The 15,587-nt window shown below is 41.1% G+C and overlaps 1 protein-coding gene across 2 annotated transcripts; it reads right to left on the reverse strand.

Annotated features, from left to right (window-relative positions):
- Positions 1–943: 943 nt before the first annotated feature.
- Positions 944–8,069, reverse strand: LOC121696096 (protein Bouncer-like). 2 transcript variants are annotated; one of them, XM_042077424.1, is made up of 3 exons: positions 7,975–8,069; positions 2,666–2,776; positions 944–2,321 (listed from the first exon to the last, which is right to left on the reverse strand). In XM_042077424.1, the coding sequence occupies exons 1-3, from the start codon at positions 8,024–8,026 to the stop codon at positions 2,101–2,103; spliced, it is 384 nt and encodes a 127-aa protein (XP_041933358.1). In that variant the 5' UTR covers positions 8,027–8,069; the 3' UTR covers positions 944–2,100. The 2 variants fall into 2 exon arrangements, with proteins under 2 accessions (XP_041933358.1, XP_041933357.1); XM_042077423.1 differs by lacking the exon at positions 7,975–8,069 and adding an exon at positions 3,884–4,057.
- Positions 8,070–15,587: the final 7,518 nt, after the last annotated feature.

The following is a 15,587-nucleotide window of genomic DNA, read 5'->3' on the forward strand; positions in this document are numbered from 1 at the left end:
TATGTTTTTTATGAGCTAATTGTGGAAAATATAAACTAATTATGGGTATTATTGATTGATACTATTTTAGTCTACAAGCTAAGGAAATGGCATGTGGAATGTCGTGTGGAAAATCACTTCTTTTCAGTATCTATTTTTTGTTTGATTTTGTGTGGGCAAAAAGTGTCTCAACTGTACTCAGTCTACCACAGCTATGTGCAGTGTGGTAACAATACCATTGTAGTGCAGAAACAGTAACATTATAAGAGTAGTAAGAATTAGTGTATGTGCAGGATGAATAGTATGGAGAGCAGTAGAAAATTAGCCTGACGAGCCAGACCCACATTAAAATGTAGGGTCGGTTGTCTTTCAAATTCTCTCTGCACGCAATAGGACAGCGCTATCAGTCCCATGCGTTTTCCCACCAGCAGAGCTAGTTGGCTAGTTCAAACTTTTGCCAACTTAAAAGCTTAACTCGTGTCACACTGTTCGCCAACAGCAACATCCATCTTCTTTGTTTTCAAGTAGCAGGGAATTCAAGCCAAACCGTTGCAACTCTGCCATCAATCATTATGTTAAGCTGCCACTAGGGTGTGTCTAGATTTCTAGGCTAGTAGAAAATGGCTATTTATAAGAGTAATTACAGATTATGTGCATTTGTATAAATAGAACAAATGGGTGGGATAGGGTACAATTGTCGGGGGGGGGGGGGGGGGGTTGGGGATGTCCCCTCCTTGTTGTCCCTGTCAAGTTTGCCATGGTCGTGGACACCTGAACAGGCACAGGCAAGAAGGCATCGGGTGGGGGGGCTTGGTTGGTTGTCACTGGGATGCAGAGCTAGTTCAGTAGGGTGACAAGAAGCTTCTTCTGAACCTTACCAACAGATCTGGCTTTTATAGCCTACAAGTAATGTGATATAATGCCTTGAACGTATATATCTTTATTTATATATATCTTATATATCTTTATTTTCATTGATCATTTAATTCAGTGAAATCATACAGCGCCTTCTTCTTGTGTTAAGCCTACTGTAGGCCCTAGATGGCGCCATAGTTCTGCAGTTGTCAACTGGGTGGGGCTTCTCTGAGTCCATTATTTTAAAGTTTGCAGTAGCTATTTAACTTTAGTCTACACACTTCAGTGTCAGGTCTTCATGGTGACGTATTGAAAACGCAAAACCACAAGGCATGGCGAAAACAAATTTAATGTAGGCTAGTGTCCCACACAGTTACACGGTCGTATGAACATTTTAAAAGCCCTCATAAAGCTGTTGCCCTCTTGAATCATGCTTCATAATGGCAGTCTATATATTGCAAAAATAAAATGAAGAGTAATCTTTAGAAACGGCATAGCATAGCATCAACATTAGTGCACTCAGCTTTAAATGATCCAGTAAGCATCTTGCTGCTAATGGAATAAGTAAATCTTTACTAAAAATCAGTGAAATTACATTCAGCGTAGGAGTAAAAGTTGGCAAAAGTTGTTTTAAAGGTCTGGTGTGATTATTGTTTCATCTAAAGAAATATCAAGATTTGTCCCAAGCAGGTTAGTCTTATATTGAACAATAAAAGAACCAATATATTTTTGATTTTGGATGGGGTCATTAATACAGTAAATTTTAACAAAGTTACAGTAATACTTTTAGTTCAAACAAAATTAATGTAGGTAACAACAGTCCAAGTGAGCATCTACAGCTTTATATTTGTAATATAATTCAGTATTTCACTCTTGGTTGGGCCGGATTTGTTGTCATGGTCATTTTCAGAACTCTGCATTGGTATCAGAGTGTTGTTTGATGATATACTCCTTTATACCCACTTATTAGCAAACAAGTACAAATCATCTACTGACATCATATCCTGCTTGTTCTCTCTTGAAACATCCTACTTACAAGTCAGTTTTTTGGCCTCTGCCTTTCTGACAAAGGTTTGTAGTGCTAGGTTTAATTAATCTATCACAGAAATTGCTAAATACAAATTGTTGAAAACAGCTTCATGTGAATATATTTTCTTTCTAATTTTTCCCTTCCTACCCAAAACCTCTGGGGGGACATATGAAACCTGCTGGCAGGACTGATCTGGCTCCTGAGCCTTATGTTTGACACCCCTGATCTAAAGGAATCTAGCTGAGCCAGTGAGCCATGGCCACTAGGGCGGCGCTAAGAGTCAAGGAAAACAGTGGTGTGTGAAGGGCACTTGCTCCATTGCACAGGTCCGTGGAGCAGCAGCTGAAGGAGGAGGTGAAGCCGGCTCCCAGGATGTTGCCTGTGATGGTCTGATTGCACAGGTCAGCATCGACACACCCGCGTGTGTGGAGCTTCAGGAATCCTGTGGTATTGAACTCTAAAGGGAGAGAGAGAGAGAGAGTTAGAGAGAGACAGATGCTTTTTCAGAGTCCAGTGTACACAATTCATTTAGACAGTGGGTGTAGTTTATATGGTAGGCTACTGTATGTAACTTTTTAATAGTTTACGTGGTACAAATACAAGTATTCTAGTAAATAAATTCTAAAATACTTGTATTCTATTCTAGAATACAATGATTCTAGTTTGCCATCTTTAATGGAACATGATTTAATAGTTTTACAGGCACACATGTAAATTGAAGTAATGAGCTGGGAGAGATAGGTTGTCAACGTCAGTTTGTGGGGACATATCCCAGATTTGTGCTGACTAGGTCATGCTTACGTGCTTCTCCAGTGTAGCAGTTGGGTGAAGACTCATGACAGTTCACCTGATCTGGAAAGAGACATCTCCCCAAAACCCCAATACTGCACTGCTCACATTGCAAGGCTTCAGCTAGGGAGGAAGAAAGGAATGGAGAGAGATGAGATGGTGTTCTATAAAAAAAAATATATCCTTGTGTGTTTCACTGGTAGCGAAGAGGCGCAAAGCAAACAATTAACTCCCTAATGAACACATACTGCCACATCAAAGCAAAACTCAACTGTTAATATACCGCAGTGCAATCATATTTAGTTTGCCATTGTTACATACAGCCTGTGTAAATATTAATTTATTTACTAAATGCAAATTATGATCCTTGATGATGATGATTATGATGCTTTGACAAATAGTTTGAATTAGATAATTATTCTTGTGGTTCCTGATCCAAATGCAACTGATTCAAACGTGTGGTATTGTTTGTGCTGATCAAGCTAATCAAAACAGATATTGATGAGTTCAGTCAGATATGCAGAGCAACCAGAAATGGAAACCATGTAGAAATGGGTCCGGGAAGGGATATGAAAAGCCACTGTTACTGTAAAACAACATTACATTACAACACACTGACTGGCTTTTCACCAATTCCAGGCAAATTCCATTAGCCCAGTACTTTGTGAAATTGAATCTCATACGAAACTGAAGTGTAGAGCCACAGGCCTGTACCTTTGATGGATGAGTAATGATGACTGTTTCTTAATCTGATAATTTTATATCATATGTTATAATAACACAGAGAAATATGAGTGGATATCCACACACTGTATATATTTGACATGTATGTAAATGCATTTGTTACCAAAATCGTTTTTTGAAAATAAAATGCATTAAAAATTCCATTGGCAAACAAAAATACAAACGTGGCTCAACTCCAGGTCTTCATCAGGGTTACCTTTTGTTTTACTTTGCCAGATGTGCCTGATAAAATGATGAAAATGCCCCACAGCACCTAATCATTCAAGCCATATTACCAGACCTCTCAAATTATTCTGTACTTCTTACACTACCTGGTCACTCAATCCATACTGCACTTATATTATCTGATCAAATCACTCCCTTCAGAGTCTACAGTAAGCTCTCAACTCAACAATCAAAGTCTGCCACTGCATTCGTTTCCACATAATGTCAGCATGCACTACTGTTTCAGTTCACACCATCTCAGTGGCATTTTAATGGGCTTACCTGCGCTGATGAATATCACTATGGCAACAGCCAACCACATAGTTGTCCTCATGGTGTTTGTTGAAGAGGAAAATAGATGTTATTAAATCAGGTGCAACTAAATTAGCAGGGGAAAATGCTTCTGTGTCAGTCAGCTTGACAACATAATACCACAGTGAATGGTAGCATGATGACACCTGGGAGTTTCTCTGTGAATTTCCTATGACAAGAGGAATGGTGTTGGACAGGTTCCTTGATATTTCTCCAAGGCTTGAGGGGAATTTCTCAATACTGACGTGATAGACCTTATCTTTGTCTCTTTTTTATCTGGGTTGGTGTCTCTATGAAGTGTATGTTGAAACCATTCCCATTTGTAAAGTATAATAAAGTAATGTTTATAATACAATGTGTATATGTTGCCATGTAAAGTGACCTTGGGTTTGAGAAAGGGGCTATGTAAATAAAGTTGTGATATGATTACCTGTATTATTATTATTTTTTTAATCTTCATATACAACAAACAACAGACACATAACAACCCACAACCCACCCACATCGCACCATTACTGGAAAGAAAAAAAAAACCAGACAGCAAAAAAAAAAAAAAAAAGAAAAGAAAAAGGGAGGTATATATCAAATTCACACATCACATTATGGGGGGGGGACGTTCACATTATACAATGTCATTAGAGTCCATCTGTTCAACCAATGTAAGAACAGGTTGCCAGATATTACTGAATTTAATGTTATTACCCTGTAAATAATAACAAATTTGTTCAAGTGTTAAATAGTGCATAACATCGTTAATCCAGTGTTTAAATACAGGTGGAGACTTATCCTTCCATTTTAATAAAATAATGCGTCTAGCCAAGAGAGTTGTAAATGCAATCACTGTTTTATCCCATTTACCTGCCAACTTCTTGTGGTACTACTAAAATGGCAATGACTGGTGATGGGCCAATATGAGTATGCAATGCTTTGGAAAGAAAAGCAAAAATCAACTCCCAAAACTCAGACATTAACTCATTTAGCAGATGCTTTTATCCAAAGCGACCTAAAGAATGAGAAATAATCAAGCTATAGTGCAGAGGAGACCGTAGGAATTATTACTGTTTCAGTCAATACTATTTGTTAGTGGATAAGCCATTATAAGTACTAGTCAAAGTGTGGTAAGTTAGTTAATGTGGTTGCCATTATTTTTGGTATTTGCTAGTCAAATGTGAACAGAAAAAGGGTATATATGGTTGAATGAATGCAAGGAGTAAGTTAAAGCTGCAGTTGGCAAGTCTGACGGATTGAGGGGACTTAGCCAAAATTTTGAATGTTTACAACTCTCATGCCCCTCCCCACTACCACCCTGCAGCATCTCATCGAGTTTGTGCTCATCAGTGTGCACCAGACTGCACCAGACTGTGATTGACAGTCAGATCTCACACAGCCCTGCTCTGATTGGACCAGAAGAACCGAGAGCTGTGGATTTTTGCAAAACAAATAACAGGCTGGTGGAGATAGAAGTGCGTTTTTTTCCCCCTATAACCGGCTAATTTATGTTGTTCTGTCGGAGCATAGTGTCGGTTTCAGTGAATATGATCAAAAAAATCTTGCCAACTGCAGCTTTAAGAAAGACAGACATTCAGAGGCAGACTGAGATCATGAACAACAACCACAGACGCTTCTAATTGGGTTTGCTTTTGACAGGCTCGCTAATGGCACCAGCTATGCACTTAAAGCTACAATCTTAAGCTAAGCTTGCTGTTTTAATCGACCGAAAGGCATTGCAGTCCTCAGGAGATTCAATTAGTTCTGCTGAGGGATATCAGATGGTCATTACGGAACCCCCCAGACTGCAGCTGAAGCTGAGAGAGCAGTTCTGCGGCGGAGGCGTCCATCAGCCCAGGGTCTGCTGCCGGTGTCGGAGTCAGAATCATGTGACAGACTGAGACAAACACATGCCCAGTGTGTCCACTGCTTGAGGTGGTGAAGTGTGGGCAGTTAGCTTCTCATGAGTAATCTGTGTCACCTGGAAACGACTAGCTGACTCATGGTGACTGATCTGTTCATAGGAAGTTACAGCTTTTGATGATTGGATCCTTGATAGCTTAGGAGGCCTGCATGTGCCTCTCATCTAACAAATACACAACATGCTAAACGTAACAACAACTATTATAACCGACATTACACATTCTAGCATTCACTCGCACTGCATTCTGGGAGACACTCATTCAACGCTAAACATGTAGCCTACATCCACCGATGCTACAATATTATGTAGCATAGTAATATTATACACCATTTGAAAGTTTGGACTTTTGGGAATATGACAACCTTTTTTTTTTTTCATGTACAATTTGTCTGATGCTTTACATTGTCAGATTAATCAAACTATGTCTCACTTAAATTTGATTTAAAAAAAATGCCCCCCTCCCCCTCCTCCGCTTTTGGTGCTTATCTACTTAGCTGGTGGCCATCTGGCTTGTGCCCTTGGAAACAGAAGGAGAGACGACAAAAGAATAAGACTGTGGATGTCACAAGTTTTCGGCCGTAGCAAGTGTATGTGTGGTGGGTCTGTCCATTGATAACCTATAACAGTGTTTCTCAAACTTTTTTTCTGGACACCCACTTTTTAAAAATGACAGACTATCGCGACCCAACTTGTGACTGTGGTAGTTACTGTAACAAACTAGATCAGTGGTTCTCAAACTTTTTCTTTCATTCCCCACTTTGATCAAGGGGGCATTCTCGAGCCCCACCTGTCCCTCATCGCTCTAAGAAAGTGGTAGGTCAAGCTTAAAATTGTCAAATTTATTGAAATAATATATATCCTCTTCAACAGAGTTAAAACCAGCTGGTGCTGCAGATATAATAATAAATAAATACATAACACACATATTTCTGTTTTCCAGCAACATATTAGGAAGTATAGGCCATTTTACAGCCTTATAGGCCTACAATATATTCAATGAAATACCAACATGCTGCATTAAATGGATCCATAATCCAGTCATACTGAGCACTGCTGGTTGGGAAATATTTTTGAAATAAACTTTGCAGGGATGTGATGTAGGCCTACTGTTTAATACATGGGATCACAAGAGTGCCTCCCAATCAGACGTTTTGCTATTTCACTCAGAAATCTCAAAGGCATAATACTGTCGCGATCGAGGCGCCTGTCCCATACTCAGGTTTTTTTGGTGAATGCAGTAATCTTATTTGCTAGGTGAGGTAGGTGCTTGTCTTTGCCTTGTAACTGGCCTATAATAAGCATTTAGCAATTCCACGAGTCAACTTTTGTGTGTCTTTCTACTTGATCAAATAGGTATAATTACTAACGGTTGATGTTTTGCACATGTATAATACCCCCTGCCCATCTCCCCTCACCCCCACCCCAGTTTCAGAAGGCTTGCTATGGCAGTATATTACATATTTTACAAGCTTTTCATTGATTCGGTATGAGTGTCTGTTTTGCATAACATCAATCAGAGCTGCATTGATATTCCACATGCAGCACTCACAGGTCTGGGGGATCTGTTCAGCTCTACAAAAGCTCTTCTTTTCAGCCAATGCAGATAACCTGTAGGGTAGGCTATGTCCAACACCTGTGGCACTGACGAAGGAAGCGGTACACTGCCTCAAATGATCCGGCAGGTGCTCTTAAGTAGGGCAGGTAATAAGTGCAAAAAAGAGATCCCAGAAGTAATGTTGCATGCAGACAAGGCACTCCATCTTCATGTGGAAAATGCATTTTAAATTTGAGTCCATTGGCAAACAAAAATACAAACGTGGCTCAACTCCAGGTCTTCATCAGGGTTACCTTTTGTTTTACTTTGCCAGATGTGCCTGATAAAATGATGAAAATGCCCCACAGCACCTAATCATTCAAGCCATATTACCAGACCTCTCAAATTATTCTGTACTTCTTACACTACCTGGTCACTCAATCCATACTGCACTTATATTACCTGATCAAATCACTCCCTTCAGAGTCTACAGTAAGCTCTCAACTCAACAATCAAAGTCTGCCACTGCATTCGTTTCCACATAATGTCAGCATGCACTACTGTTTCAGTTCACACACAGTTCACACCATCTTAGTGGCATTTTAGTGGGCTTACCTGCGCTGATGAATATCACTATGGCAACAGCCAACCACATAGTTGTCCTCATGGTGTTTGTTGAAGAGGGAAATAGATGTTATTAAATCAGGTGCAATACAATGTGTATATGTTGCCATGTAAAGTGACCTTGGGTTTGAGAAAGGGGCTATATAAGGGGCTAATTAAAAAAAAGTTGTGATATGATTACCTGTATTATTATTATTAGTGATAGAGACCCATAGGCAAATAAAACATAGTTTTTAAGGGAGGAGTTTTGGCATTTGAATGAATCAGCAGGATGTGGTTTAAGATATGGCGTACTGCCATGGAGGGACATTGGTATTATCTAAATAACTCAACGTAAAAGGCTATAAAATGCTACATTAAGTCAGGAAACACACATCTCAAGTCTAAATACTTTTATTTGAAACACAGTTTATTCTTCAATCCACCATATTTGTTTAAAGAAGCACCTGGTGAGCTCTTGCTGACAGATGAAGTCAGTGAATTACATACATGCACATGTTAAACTGCATGGCCTCTGTTGGAAGAGGCCACAGAGTGCATTAAGGTTAATTCTAACCTTAAGTGACTGCTTTCATTCCAGAAGCCACCCTTTCATACTGTTGGTGCAATAAAATGTTAAATGCCAAGCTGGTTAGGGGAAATGTTGATATACGGGTTAGTTTTTTATATCGTTGTCTGCTTTGTAACTCTCAGGAGTACAGGAATACTTATACTAATAATACTAATAATTAGCTGATAAATAGCCTATCATAGACTGTAGATAAATATCTGATACTTGAGAAGCTGTAGTTAAAGTTAGAGGTCTGGTTTAGAATGCACATTCAGAGTTCTAGAACTAGTAAACACTACTAGAACTAGTACTAGAACATTCCGCTGGCCCAGACAGATACCATCAGTGCTGCGCCGAGGGCGGTGGTGATGGGGAGGTGGCCGCTGGTGGCAGCATTGCACAGGTCCGTGGTGCAGCAGGTGCGGGTGACGGTGTAGCCGGCACCCAGGATGTTGCCGGTGGTCTTCACCATATAAAGGTAGAGTTGCGACAACTCCATTGACGCTAATGTTCCATTTTTTCCAACAATGGCAGCTAATGGAAGCTTCAAATAGTTCCCGGAAGTTAACAATTAATAATAGCAGTATACCGCAGTATAGGCTGTTTGTAGCCAACATTTCAGACTCAGATTTACATTCCTTTGCCTCATCCGAATAATAATCATAATAAACGATTTATGTATCGACTATGACTTTTCTGTTGCTCAGTCTTTATCAGTTCCTCATCAAATAAATTAGACGAGGCTAAAAGCCCAATAAATGTGCCACACGTAATAGCCGATAATAAGATAACCCGCCTATCCTATTTCAATTAAGCAGCACTACACCACCACGAACAAGCTGTCATTAAGTTTTTGCGTTTAGTAGGCCTACAACTTTTATGACGTGACGTTTCTTGGGCATTTAGCTTCACCATCAAGTTGTAACGTATGCGCAATGCTCATCTAGGCTATGGATTTAGGTGGCTTAAAGGAGAATTCCGGTGTGATATTGACCTAAAGTGTATTGAAACATGATACCGAGTGTGAACGTATGTCTCATAGCCCATCTCGGCTTGTCCCCTGCACTCCAAAATCTGGCGCTAGTTAGCCGATGCTACCAACAGCTTTTTCAATAGTGGTGCTTCGGCATCGGGCTAGCCATGCAAATAAATCACTGTTTTACACCCATTTACGAGGCTCAATGTATCTCCACACTTCATTGGTAGACTTCCGAGGGCCCTGACATTTAAAACGAGACATTGAGAACTTTGAAAAAGCACTGGTAGTTTACTTACAAGACCATTCCTTCCATGGAAATGCATGGATTCCAGTTGCTGCTACTGGAAGAAACTGGAATCCATGCATTTCCACTGAATTATTTTTGGAATCTGATCCCTTATCATACCTGTTCATTCTTACTCGTTGCTCGACTTATCGTGACTAAATTCAAGATGGCTGCAAACGCTAAACTTCGTGAAGATACTGTCTGTATAAATCGTCTTGTAAGTAAAGGGGACAAGCCGAGATGGGCTATGAGACATACGTTCACACTCGGTATCATGTTTCAATACACTTTAGGTCAATATCACACCGGAATTCTCCTTTAAAGGCAGCAAAAGTGGGATATGCAACTGCTTCCCCAAAACAATTCCTCCATAACTGTGTATTTAATCGTTTGATATGTGGATAACTTTCAGTGGACTAAACAAAAGGTAAAGATTTTGTTATCACAAGGCTAGCTGGTTCGTTATATGGCGAAGCATATAGCCAACTTTGTTTGCAGTAGTGAAGCTGAGTTTGTTGTTAACATTGTTGGTAACTGTCAGGGAATTTAACCCCAACATATAGATACAAGAACCACAACACGTAGTATGGCTTTGCCCACAAACTCTGGTACCAAGAGGAGAGCCTGCTAATGTAAAGAAGAATTCCTCACACCATCAGTCTCTGACTCTGCAGCCCAAAAGCTGTGTCTTTTATTGTACAGATGCACACAGAAAATAGGAAGCAAGACATAGCGACTTCATTGTGACATTCTCTTATCTCACCCACACACACACACAGACAGGGTGCAGTTCCTGTCTGTCTGGGTGCACACTTAACTTGTAGCCTACTCTCTGTTCTTAGAACTCAGCACAACAACATTTAACTTGAACTCTGTTCTTAGAACTCAGCACAACAATATTTCTGCTTACACAAATGGTTATATAACGATAATAATAATTTCCTTACAGTAACGTAAACGTTTCTTCAGTTAGGAGCAGTAGCCTACTGTTTTTTTTATTTTTTATGTTGCATTCATTTTCATTGGCAAAAGCTAGCCTAATATGCATGAGAACCTAAGCGGGTGAGATTTGAGGGAGCTGCAACACCAGGGTTGCCAACTTTGGGTGTTTGGCTGGAGTGAGATTTTGTGAAGTCATAGTGTGTGTGCGTAAATTTTTTCCCTAAACCTAATTTTAAAAATGTCTGTCCCCAGACTTTTTTGCTATGTACAGTATAATCCATGATTTAAGTTTCTTCAAAATGTACAATTATTGATTGCACTTGAAAACAAGACCAGTGTTTTAACCCTGAGGCACGGAAGGATTATGAGCCACTGGGCCCCTGGGCACAGACATGAAAAGGGCCCCCCTGCCCACCTGAAAAAGGTAGTAGCTCAGTAGAAAAATTGAAAAATAAGCACACTTTATATGAAATATAAGCACACTTTTTAAGACACTTAAATACATGCATGCTTAGCATTTTGTGAAAACAAATCATTATGGCTACATCGACAAACTCTTAGCCATGAGCTATATATCCTCTGATTTTAATATTTACACATATGTAGGTATTTAAGCACAGCTCAGTTTTAAGACACTTAAAGCCCAAAATTGGAGACCATATAGAAATTTGCTACCATTTAAAAACCGGATTACTCTGCAACGGCTTATTGTACAGGGGATTGCATTACACCTTTGTGTTCGGTAAGGTCTGCTGTTTATTCTGGTTTACAGTTTGTCATGTGTGGAACGAAAAGTTTGTGAGATATTCCTCCTATAGGAATTGAAATGAGCGCAGAGCTATAGTAGCCTAATATGATTATTTCTTTAAAGTTAAAGGAGAATTCCGGTGTGATATTGACCTAAAGTGTATCGAAACATGATACCGAGTGTGAACGTATGTCTCATAGCCCATCTCGGCTTGTCCCCTGCACTCCAAAATCTGGCGCTAGTTAGCCGATGCTACCAACATCTTTTTCAATAGTGGTGCTTCGGCATCGGGCTAGCCATGCAAATAAATCACTGTTTTACACCCATTTACGAGGCTCAATGTATCTCCACACTTCATTGGTAGACTTCCGAGGGCCCTGACATTTAAAACGAGACATTGAGAACTTTGAAAAAGCACTGGTAGTTTACTTACAAGACGATTTATACAGACAGTATCTTCACGAAGTTTAGCGTTTGCAGCCATCTTGAATTTAGTCACGATAAGTCGAGCAAAGAGTAAGAATGAACAGCTATGTTCAAAAAAAAAAAAAAAAAAAAAAAAAAAAGAATGAACAGCTATGATAAGGGATCAGATTCCAAAAATAATTCAGTGGAAATGCATGGATTCCAGTTGCTGCTACTGGAAGAAACTGGAATCCATGCATTTCCTCTTCACGAGGACACTTGCTGCTATCAACACCCGTAAGGCAACAGGTCCAGACAACATCCCAGGTCGTGCGCTGAAGGACTGCGCAGGGGAGCTTAAGGATGTCTTCACAGACATCTTTAACACTTCCCTGAAGCAAGCCATCGTCCCATCATGTTTCAAAGCTGCCACCATCATACCTGTGCCGAAGAAAACTGCTCCATCCTGCTTCAATGACTACCGCCCTGTGGCACTGACACCCATCATCATGAAGTGCTTTGAGCGGCTTGTCATGTCACATATCAAAGCCATTCTCCCCCCCACCCTGGACCCCTTCCAGTTTGCATACCGAGCCAAGCGGTCTACAGAGGATGCAGTCTGCTCTGCCCTCCACCCAGCCCTCACCCACCTGGAAAAAAGAGACTCATATGTGAGATTGCTGTTTATAGACTTCAGTTCTGCATTCAACACCATAATACCACAACAACTCATCTGCAAACTGGACAAACTGGGACTCAGTACCTACCTCTGCAACTGGCTACTGGACTTCCTCTGTCAGAGGCCCCAAGTAGTACGTGTTGGCAACAATACCTCAAGCAGCATCACACTGAGCACAGGGGCCCCCCAAGGCTGCGTGCTCAGTCCGCTGCTCTTCACCCTGCTGACGCATGACTGCACTGCAACCTACAGCAACAATCACATAGTGAAATTTGCTGACGACACAACTCTGGTGGGTCTCATCACCAAGGGCGACGAGACTCAATACAGGTTGGAGGTCGACCATCTGACCACGTGGTGCAGGGACAACAACCTCCTGCTGAACGTCAGCAAGACCAAAGAGATTGTTGTTGACTTCCGGAGAGGTCACACCCAACACCTGCCACTGACCATCGACGGTGCTGTGGTGGAGAGAGCGAGCAGCACCAAATTCCTGGGGGTGCACATCAGTGAAGACCTCTCCTGGACCACCAACACTGCATCACTGGCGAAGAGAGCTCAGCGCCGCCTGTACTTCCTGCGGAAACTCAGGCGAGCAAGTGCTCCACCAGCCATCATGACCACATTCTACCGAGGCACCATTGAGAGCATCCTCTCCAGCTGTATCGCTGTGTGGGGCGGAAGCTGCACTGAATACAACAGGAAAGCCCTGCAGCGCATAGTGAACACAGCTGGAAGGATCATTGGTGCTTCACTCCCCTCCCTGAAGGACATTTACACCACCCACCTCACCCGCAAGGCGACCAAAATTGTGAGTGATTCAAGTCACCCCGCTCACAATCTGTTTGATCTACTGCCCTCTGGGAAGAGGTAGAGAAGCCTGCGCTCCCGCACTACCAGACTCACCAACAGCTTCATACACCAAGCTGTAAGGATGCTGAACTCTCTCCCTCCTCTCCCCCCTCCACCCTCAGCTACATAACATCCTGGACATTGGACCCACAATGGCCGCCTGCACTACTCCACTTGCACACTTGCACACTTGTACACTTTACAACTTGGTGTTGTTGTCCTGAAAACACAACACTTCTGCTGCTCTTACATAACTGGCACCACTATGCCACTTTCTTTATTACTTAGGTCAAACAGAACTACCCAAGCCTTTTATTGGCCTGACTTTGCACTAGTATTTTATTGACTGTCCATGCACAATTTCAACCAAATTTTGCTGCTCTTATTTTTTCATTATTATATGTGCCCTCTTATTTACTTATTTACTTACTTTTTTGTTTACTTGAATGTTATGTTTGTCTGTGGACTTAAATTGGTAAAATGTCTTGTCTTCACCGTGGGATAGTGAGAAACGTAATTTCGATCTCTTTGTATGTCTGGAACATGTGAAGAAATTGACAATAAAGCTGACTTTGACTTCCACTGAATTATTTTTGGAATCTGATCCCTTATCATACCTGTTCATTCTTACTCGTTGCTCGACTTATCGTGACTAAATTCAAGATGGCTGCAAACGTTAAACTTCGTGAAGATACTGTCTGTATAAATCGTCTTGTAAGTAAACTACCAGTGCTTTTTCAAAGTTCTCAATGTCTCGTTTTAAATGTCAGGGCCCTAGGAAGTCTACCAATGAAGTGTGGTGATACATTGAGCCTCATAAATGGGTGTAAAACAGTGATTTATTTGCATGGCTAGCCCGATGCCGAAGCACCACTACTGAAAAAGTTGTTGGTAGCATCGGCTAACTAGCGCCAGATTTTGGAGTGCAGGGGACAAGTCGAGATGGGCTATGAGACATACGTTCACACTCGGTATCATGTTTCAATACACTTTAGGTCAATATCACACCGGAATTCTCCTTTAATTTATTTTTCTCGCGATGCGTTTATCGCAGCAAATAGCGGCTATAGCACCTTATAAAAGATGAGACACATTCATGTGATGTCTGTGAAGCTACTTCGCGAGTAGTTCCTAGAGAAGAATGGGCGGCCACACTTTATGTCGGTCTGCCTCATGTCTAAAGCAGCGTGTTCCGTGAAGGTGCCGCGGACCGGATTAAAATAGCCTAGTCAGCGAATCAACAATCAGAGAAAACTGCGCTGAGAACGTTGTAGGCGGATATTAGACCTACCTGCTGTTGGTCTAGACATATGTATGCCTTAAACTCGTATCCTGTCATTTAGAAACAATGCTGTGGTCTAGTCTAGTCATCAACAAAAAATGAACGGATTGCAAAAAAAAAGAATGGATTTGGCGTGACATTTCTTGAGTGTGCGTGAGAGCGTGAGATTGGTGCTGAAAGCGTGAGTTTCACGCCAGATGCGTGAGAGTTGGCAACCCTGCAACACAGCAGGCACTAGCCCAGTGAAGGATCGTGTAAGCCCCATCCCCAGAAACCAGTTTCAAACCAAGCTTGCGCTGATATGATGCATGGTCACTGATCAAATTGCTATTTTCTGACAGGATGAGCACAACCATGCAGGTTCTCTGAATCTCAATTCTTTAGCCTAACATCTTAATGCTGTATTCACAGCACGGTGAATGACAAACGGTGACAAAATGCTGTTGTTTATAAGCTCATATTATTTATCAAGGACTAGGCTATCACGTTTTATATGTTATTATGATCACTCGCATCGCATTACCATGGGGTTACTGTAATGCTAACTTAACATGCCCACCATTACACTGGAAAGATGTTAGACAACTTTTAAACTTTTTTTTTATTCTCCCGAGACGCTACTTAAGGTAGTTCGCTCATTATCTCAGATCAGTGAAGAACAGAAAACGTTGGGGAGAAAACTCAAATGTTAGACTTAGACTAGCTTACAGTTTCTCGTTGCAAAATTAAAAACTCCATGCTTTTGTAGGCAACACGCAGTCTCAAAAACACTGTTTACAGCTCTTGAGTCACGTACTAGGTCATTTTTTTATAACGATAATTTAGATATGCCTAGGCTACACTTATGGGGTGGGTGCTATTGCGTTTTCTAAAGAATCTCC

This window comes from Alosa sapidissima, chromosome 21 (genome assembly GCF_018492685.1).
Source record: "Alosa sapidissima isolate fAloSap1 chromosome 21, fAloSap1.pri, whole genome shotgun sequence".
NCBI lineage: Eukaryota > Metazoa > Chordata > Actinopteri > Clupeiformes > Clupeidae > Alosa > Alosa sapidissima.